The sequence below is a fragment of the Cyprinus carpio genome, chromosome B3 (assembly GCF_018340385.1).
Source record: "Cyprinus carpio isolate SPL01 chromosome B3, ASM1834038v1, whole genome shotgun sequence".
Taxonomy (NCBI): domain Eukaryota; kingdom Metazoa; phylum Chordata; class Actinopteri; order Cypriniformes; family Cyprinidae; genus Cyprinus; species Cyprinus carpio.
The window spans coordinates 5,073,932-5,082,553 of NC_056599.1; the positions used below are offsets into that span (position 1 = coordinate 5,073,932).

An 8,622-nucleotide genomic window follows, 5' to 3' on the forward strand; every position below is an offset into this window, starting at 1 on the left:
GGGGTGGGAATTAACAAATGTTAAACTTCATCCCACTCCTTTTCAAGCAGAGGTGAATTTTAGTTGTTCGATTATCAATTTTCTTTCGATTATTGTCTTATGTTGTACATATTGTACACTTTTTATTGTATGCATGAAATAAAAAAATAAAAAAATAAAAAATATTCTGTCAACACTCATTCACACCAGGAAAAATAACTATAACATTTATAAAATTTTATAGTCATTGCAGTTTTTGACTTCCGTTGCAAACACCTGAATTGTCTTGACTTCAGGATCACCAACAAATTTTAATTGCCACAACAATCGACGCTGACTGAATGAGGGAAGTAGTCCGTGTTGCCAGGTCCCAGGAAAATTTCCAGCCCAAAGCTTACTAGTGATGTCCGATTTGTGTTCGGTATATTTATAATTCTGTGGAACAGGAAGTCATGGCTGGACAATTTCATGCTCCTAGTCACTCCTAAAATGAATATACATTAGAGATTGGTTACTCATAAGAATATCTAGGGGTGCCAATAATTGTGGCCAACATACATTTGAGAAAAACATTTAACTCATTACAATATTTCCCTTCCACTTTCAATTGTTTTTACTTTTAATGAAAGATTAGAAGTTTGTGAATTTTTTTTTTTTTAGATCAAAAAGATAAACGATATAGATGTATTTTCACAGCCGCTTTTGCTCATATATACCACAGGTGCCAATATTACTGGAGAGCACTGTAAATTAAATATCAGTCTAAACATTGGTTTAGACTGATAATATACCAAATATGCTATATGAATTATTAAAAATATATTCTGTGCATGTACACAGAATATCATTTTAGTATTTTCTATAGCATATTCGGTATTTTTTATCACCGCCTTCATAATGTATTAATAAACTGTATACCGAATTCAGACTTTTTATAAAACTGTCTTAGTCCATTAATTGAGTGTTTTCTTTCTATGGGGGATACGCTTAGTGCAATTTACAGGGTTACTTTCAAATTCTGGGATATTCTGCTTGTCTGTGCTTTATTAATAAGGTGTGCACTGAATTTAGTTATCCAGTGTTTTACATTAAGTGTTTTAGAATGTCCCAAAACCATCTTGATAAGCATGCACTGATTATTCTGTCCAAGTTCACAATAAATCTCTATGAACCACTCCATTGTGAACAGCTGTATGAACCATTACAATCTGTAAAGTAAACAGGAAGTGTTTGTCTGAACTCAACTGTTTTTTTTTGTTGTTTTTTTAAACTAAACAAATAAAAAACCTTGAGCTCAACTGGTTTTGAAAAATTCCCTCGCAAAACTTTTGTGTTCTGTCACAAAGTTTCTTGAGGGAATGCAAGCCTTTTGCGAGACAACGCAAAAAAATCTGGAAAATATTTTTTCCTCCCACCCCAGATTTTTTCACTCACTCATTTTTTCATCTATCTATCTATCTATCTATCTATCTATCTATCTATCTATCTATCTATCTATCTATCTATCTATCTATCTATCTATCTATCTATCTATCATCATTTTTGGGTTTGGTGTAAAAACAAATATTTTAAGAGTGTCCTTCAAACTGAAACACAAATCAATTTAAGAAGTTCATTCATTCATTAACTCAAATACCTGGCAAACTGTTCCTCACTGTGGATTCCCGGAGGTTTAGAGGATAATGTAATAGCGTCTGGCTGCAGACCAACACTTGCCCTCTCAAACACCTGTGCTTCCGCAAGTGACAGCACTTGCAATGTGCTGTCATTTATTTAATTTTTATTTACTTTTCTTTTTAATGCAAATACATTTATTTAAATCATTTTTAAATGGAATCTCTCAATATTTTATGCAAGTAGCCAGGTAGTGAAGACAAGAAAAAAAGAAACAATGTCACCTGCAATGACACAAATCATGCATGCTGCCAATGAAGACAAGATGCTGTGGTGAAAAGACTGAAGGTGTTCCTTAGCAAACGCTATCGCAGCGTCAGTGAACCTATGAAAGGACACATGAACCACATCAGCATCTTGTCCTCAACACACAAGACTTGTGATTTTGTGTCTGTTTTTCTTACCTTCACCACCTCACTACGGTTGTGAAATGTGGAGAGTTTCATTTATTATTTTTTTTATAAAAAGTAAAATAATTAAAAAGTTATAATAATAAAAGCTATCTTGCTGTATCTGGCCAGTTGTTTGTTGAGAGTATTTTATTCTAATATTGTATTCATCACTATTTCCTCTCAGTGTTGTGATTTCTTCCTCCCTGCAAAATAATTCATCTCAAAAGCATTTACTGATTTCATGATTGCAGAATGTTACAGATCAATGTAAATCACCAGATTGTCAAATCAAGCCACCTTTATTTCTAGAATGCTTTATACAATACAGATTGTGTCAGCAGCTTTACAGAATTAAACTGGAAAAGCTTGTGCTGATAATGCAAGAGGAAACTAGTCCCCAGTGATGTCTATATCGTCCAGCTCAGTTCAGCTCAAATAGTGTCTACAATCCTGCCAGAAATTAAGTGACCCAAACTAAAGACAAAGACAACAGGCAAGGAACCAACTTCCATCTGTGGCAGAATGGAGAGAGAGTGAAAAACACTTGTGAGAGAGCGGGTTCAGTCAGGGGTCAGTTCTCCTCTGGACAGAATGTGGATTGTGTGAAGCTGAAAAACCCACCAGATCTTCTTACACAGATGATCTGAAGAAGAATCACAGCAGGAGCAGCAAACACTGCAAACTCAACAATAATCACAATCACTGCAGGACAGATGTGCTGACAGATGATAGACAATCAAGAGGGTAAAAAAAAATACAGATTCAGTCTGTTAAACTGGAAATGAAATAAAAGATAAAAAACAACAAACAATATAAAGACGTGTGTGGTTCTTCAGAAGTCAGTAGGACTGTTGTGATCCTGTCTGTTAGTTCAGTTCAAACATAATAAACATACAGTATAAACCAAACATCATCATCATTAGATCATACTTGAGCTTCACATCACAGAAATGATGAATGAACTTCCACTGCTTCATGAGTTCATCATTGATTATCATGTTCTTTTAATCTCAAGGTGTCAGGAGAAACATTTACCGTCTGAATAGAGCCTTTGAGTTGATCCGAATCTCATTATAAGACAATTGAACAGAATATGAAACTCATAAAAAAACACTGATATCATTTATATCATGAAACAAAATGATATACAAGAATAAAACTTTCTGACTTGGTTCTTTGTGGAGGAAGTCCACCTTTGAGTTGATCTGAATCACAGTTGAATCTGCTGGTTTTGAAGATGAACTTTATTCACTGTGAATACTTCAGATAAACGTTTCTATGTCATGTCACTTGTAATGAGAGATTTATCCAGATGATATTTCACTGCACGATGCATTATTGTGTCACATTTGGTGAAGACACAGCATCAGATCAGAAAGAGCTGGATCTGAAGATGATCTACTTACTGTGAATGTTTTTTATATGACTGTGTAGAGAAACTGAATGATTGAAACTCTTCCCACATTCAGTGCAGTGATACGGTTTCTCTCCAGTGTGAATCCTCTTGTGTGTCTTCAGGTTTCCTGACTGACTGAATCTCTTGTCACAGTATAAACACTTGTACGGTTTCTCTCCCGTATGAACTCTCACATGTGCCGTAAAGTGTTGTTTTAGTGCAAAACTCTTCCCGCATTGATCACATGTGTGCAGTTTCTCTCCTGTGTGGACTGCCTTGTGTCTGATCACGTATTTTGACCGACTGAATCTCTTGTCACAGACTGTACACTTGTATGGTTTCTCTCCAGTGTGGATGTTCATGTGATCCTTAAGGTTTGCTGATTGTGTGAAACTCTTCCCGCACTGATCACAAGTGAATGGTTTCTCTCCAGAGTGAACTCTCATGTGAGCTTTAATTTTATGTTTGAATGTGAAACTCTTTCCACACTGAGGACAGGTGAAAGATTTCTTGGCTCCTCGGTGCATTAAATCTTTCTGTTTGGTTTGAGAGCAACTCAAATGTTGTTCTCCAGTTTTGACATGATTATTCTCATCAATTTCACTCAATTCTTCATTCTCTTCATTTTCTTCAATCAACTCTAAAATAAAGGTAAAATGGTTGATTTTCAGTAACTCTCAGTAACCCTGATGTACCATGATTTAAAAAAATAATAATATTGTAGACAATTGCTATACAAAATTTTGGACATTATTGTTTTAATCATACACCTCTGTAATGTTTCATGAAGCAAGTACATTGATCTTCAAATTATGATTTTAAAAACATTATAGACACAAATCCCATGTTTCTTTAGGGAAAAATATTAAATATGTTTGATCAGCTACACTATTATCTAACAGAAATTTTGTTGATGCATGAAGAATAAACACAAACCTGTTAGTTCTTGAGTATCTTCAGAGTGTTTGATTCTGCAGGGTTCTGGATCTCTCATCTTCTCTCTGTCCTCTTTAATAAACTCAGTCTTTACAGATTTCAGCTCTTCCTGATGATTTGATGCTCATCTTCACTTGTGAACTGATGGAAATATTCCAGCATTTATTGTTGAACTGCTGAATGTGTGATTGTTGTGAGAGGAGCTTCACTGAACATGAATTTCTGCGTGGAAGAAGCAGATTTGCCAAAATCAATACATCAGTTAACTTAGTCATTTTTAAGCAATCTACACATTTAAGCTTTTATGTAAGCCTTCTATCCACAAGAGCTCAAACTCACTTTTTTAAGCCCAACTAACGAAAATGAAATATTAAAAATTGTGAGATATTGCAAAGGAAAAAAAATCGGTAGATAAAAATGGGTTTGATATGTGTATAGTTAAGGAAATAATGTATAATATTGTTCAGCCTTTTACCTTCATTTGTAACCAGTCATTCAAAACCGGTATCTTTCCAAATGAAATGAAAATAGCCAAAGTTCTCCCGTTACATAAAGATGGTTACAAGCATTTGTTTTCTAATTATAGACCCATTTCTTTGCTTTCTCAATTCTCCAAAATATTAGAAAAGTTATTTGTTAAAAGGCTGGATAATTATATAGAATTAAATAATATTTTAAGGGAACAAAAATTTGGTTTTAGAGCACATAGGTCCACAACAATGGCAGTTATTAATTTAGTTGAAAATATTACACAAGCAATAAATAAAAAAAACAGTACACAGTTGGAATTTTTTTAGATTTACAGAAAGCCTTTGACACAATAGATCACAATATCATATTACATAAATGCAAAAGTATGGTCTTAGGGGGATAGCACATTCTTGGGTTGAAAATTACTTAACAGATAGGCTTCAGTATGTACACATAAATGGTGTAGATTCTAAATTGCAGAGAATAAGTTGTGGAGTTCCGCAAGGCTCGGTGTTGGGACCGAAGTTATTTTTGCTCTATATTAATGACATTTGTATGGTGTCTGTTGTACTCAATTATGTTTTGTTTGCTGACAACACCAATGTTTATTGCTCAGGTCAAAATCTGGAAGAGTTGGTAATGGTAGTAGAGAGAGAACTGTACAAACTAAAGAGCTGGTTCGACTCAAATTATCTTTGAATTTATCTAAAAAAAAATCATGGTATTTAATAATAAATTGATAGAAAATGATATTAAAATTAAAAATTATATTATATGATATTAAAATATTAAAATTAAAACAATAATATATTAGAAAGAGTTAATTACATTAAGTTTTTAGGAGTGATTATAGATCATAAAATGGCATGGATATACCATATACAAAATGTTCCAAAAGAAAATATCAAAAACAATTGCAATTTTATATAAATTGCAATATATTTTGAACAAAAGTGCATTATATATATTGTACAGTTCTCTCATCACTCCATATTTAACATATGGAACAGAAATCTGGGGGAATGCATATAAATCTAGAACTACTCCAGTTTTTCTATTACAAAAAAGGTCATCAGAATAATTACACATTCTCCATATAATACCCCAATGAATCCTTTGTTTACCCAGTTGAAAACATTAAAATTCTATGACTTGGTAGATTTGTATACTGCTAAACTTGTGTATAAGGCAAGACAATATACCCTCCCTCAGTCCTTGCAAGCTATGTTCAGCTTGAGAGACAGTAATTACGACCTTAGAGGGACATATATTTTTAATACGCCATATTGTAGAACCAATTTGAGAAAAAACTGTCCATCAAATAAAGGTGTTCATCTTTGGAATAGCTTTCCTGATGAGTTAAAAAAGGCTAGTTCATTAACACAGTTTAAAATACTTTATAAAGGATTGGTAATGAAAAGATATACTGAATAGTGATGATAATGTTAATAGCAATAATAATATTGCTTCTAGTTCTTCTAGATCTACATTGAGAATATCATGTATTGTCATATTAATGTCACTTAGTGCTGTTTGTGTGGAGTTAAGGGTAGGCATAATAAGCTTTAGCTTTTTGTGTTTTTTTTTGTATTTTTTATTTAGTTATTTTATTTTGTATGGTTATGTAGGTACATGCATATGTACAAGTTTCATGCTTTCCTGTGCAAAATGATACAAATGGAATTTTGCTTGTTGTCCAAAAAAGACAAATAAATAAGAAAAAAAAAAGGTAAGTGAAGGAGATGTCTTCCAAATTCTATCTTTTGAAGAGATCAGAGCCTTACAAAAACACAGTTCTGACTCTTTGTAAATCATAATATTACTATATTAAAATTAACAGCATTGACACAAAAAGCACATCAGTTTAAAATGCCATTCAATAACATTGCACTCACCATATTCACACATTCAGTGCATTTCTGTTGTCTGTCTTTCTATTGTCAACATTTCTATTGATGTTTTAGCAGACAGTGTGTAGAAATTGAAACAGTAATCCTACTGTAGCCTAAAACAAAACTGAATTTTAATGTTTCCCGTGTTTATAGGCTATTATAAATCTCTTCCTATGTATAGATTTAAAATGTCCCACATGACACAATATGAAATATCAAGCAGTATCTATACTTAATTTTAACCATGTCAAGCGTGGCAAGTTTTAGGTTCAATATTCATAGGATATTCTTTCCCCTACCCTTGTACCCACAGAGTTGACAGTCTTAACAAAATCAATACCACAATTAGTTTTAACAATATGCAGTTATTTTATGAAGACATGAAACATTCAATCAAAACCGCATTATCTGCATATTTATACCCTAAGAATGTTTTGATTAGATGTAGTTTACGTTTTTAAAACTGTTACTGGAATTTGTAGACGGTCCCTTCAGATACAGCTATGATACAGCTATGATACAACTTTGATACAGACATGATACAGCTATGATACAGCTTTGATACAGATATGATACAGCTGTGATACAGCTATGATACAGCTATGATACAGCTATGATACAGATATGATACAGCTATGATACAGATATGATACAGATGTGATACAGCTGTGATACAGCTATGATACAGATATGATACAGCTATGATACAGATATGATACAGATGTGATACAGCTGTGATACAGATATGATACAGATGTGATACAGCTATGATAAAGATGTGATACAGCTATGATACAGATATGATACAGCTATGATACAGATGTGATACAGATGTGATACAGCTGTGATACAGATATGATACAGATGTGATACAGCTATGATAAAGATGTGATACAGCTATGAAACAGCTATGATACAGCTATGATACAGACGTGATACAGACGTGATACAGCTATGATACAGCTATGATTCAGATATGATTCAGATATGATTCAGATATGATTCAGATATGATACAGCCGGCGGGGAAAGCTGCAGTAATAATTCTGATATCGTTTCATAATCAATTTCCCTTACGAGACATTCAGTAACAGCAGCATCCCTCCAAACAACAATCAGTCAGACGAACAAACAAAAACACAAAATCTCTCAGGTGTTACCTCACGTGCCTGTTGTCACATAAGTGTTTATGTCAGCAAACACACAAACAGAGCTGTACTCGATGAAACCAAGGCAGAAACGACCTCATATATTGTTGCATGAATAACTGTGTAAAATCATGTTTGAAATGCCGTGAATTGCTCACCTCTCCTCATTATAGTCTCAACGCTGCGTCGAAAGTTTTGATGACTCGCGGAGGGACGGATCGAGTCCCGGGAGTGAATTTCGAGAGTGGACGGCGATTCTTCTTCTTCTTCTTCTTTGACGTTTAATGGCGGATGGCAAACCAGCTTTGGTGCATATTCCGCCACCTACTGGGATGGAGTGTGAGGCGTTGATATCAGAGGAGAAACAGACCCTACTTTTCTATATTTTCTTATATAACTTTGTTGCTTTTAAAAAAAAATAATAATAATAAATACCCAGAGCTTCATATACTTTGATAGAACTGTTAAGTATAATCGGCAAAGTTAAAGATTTTATACCAACTGAAATTACATCGTTTTTTGATTGAAACATGCTCTACAGTTTCTGGAAGTCCACATTTATTGCACTGACTGTGGTGTTGTTGCTAAGGTGTTCTAGGTTGGCGAAAGGTTGATGATGTCACGAGAGAGGCGACAAGGAATCGCCAGTGAGTTATGTATGTTTAACGAGTCTTCATTTAAAAGACGCGACACTGACCAGAACCATATTTCCCTATCATTTGAAGTGATTTGTTG

At 33.8% G+C, this 8,622-nt stretch overlaps 1 protein-coding gene across 1 annotated transcript; it reads right to left on the minus strand.

The window, feature by feature from the left end:
* Nucleotides 1–2,328: 2,328 nt before the first annotated feature.
* Nucleotides 2,329–8,197, minus strand: LOC109070854 (gastrula zinc finger protein XlCGF49.1-like). The gene is made up of 3 exons (XM_042721276.1): nucleotides 8,046–8,197; nucleotides 4,378–4,599; nucleotides 2,329–4,081 (listed from the first exon to the last, which is right to left on the minus strand). The coding sequence occupies exons 2-3, from the start codon at nucleotides 4,433–4,435 to the stop codon at nucleotides 3,444–3,446; spliced, it is 696 nt and encodes a 231-aa protein (XP_042577210.1). The 5' UTR covers nucleotides 4,436–4,599; nucleotides 8,046–8,197; the 3' UTR covers nucleotides 2,329–3,443.
* Nucleotides 8,198–8,622: the final 425 nt, after the last annotated feature.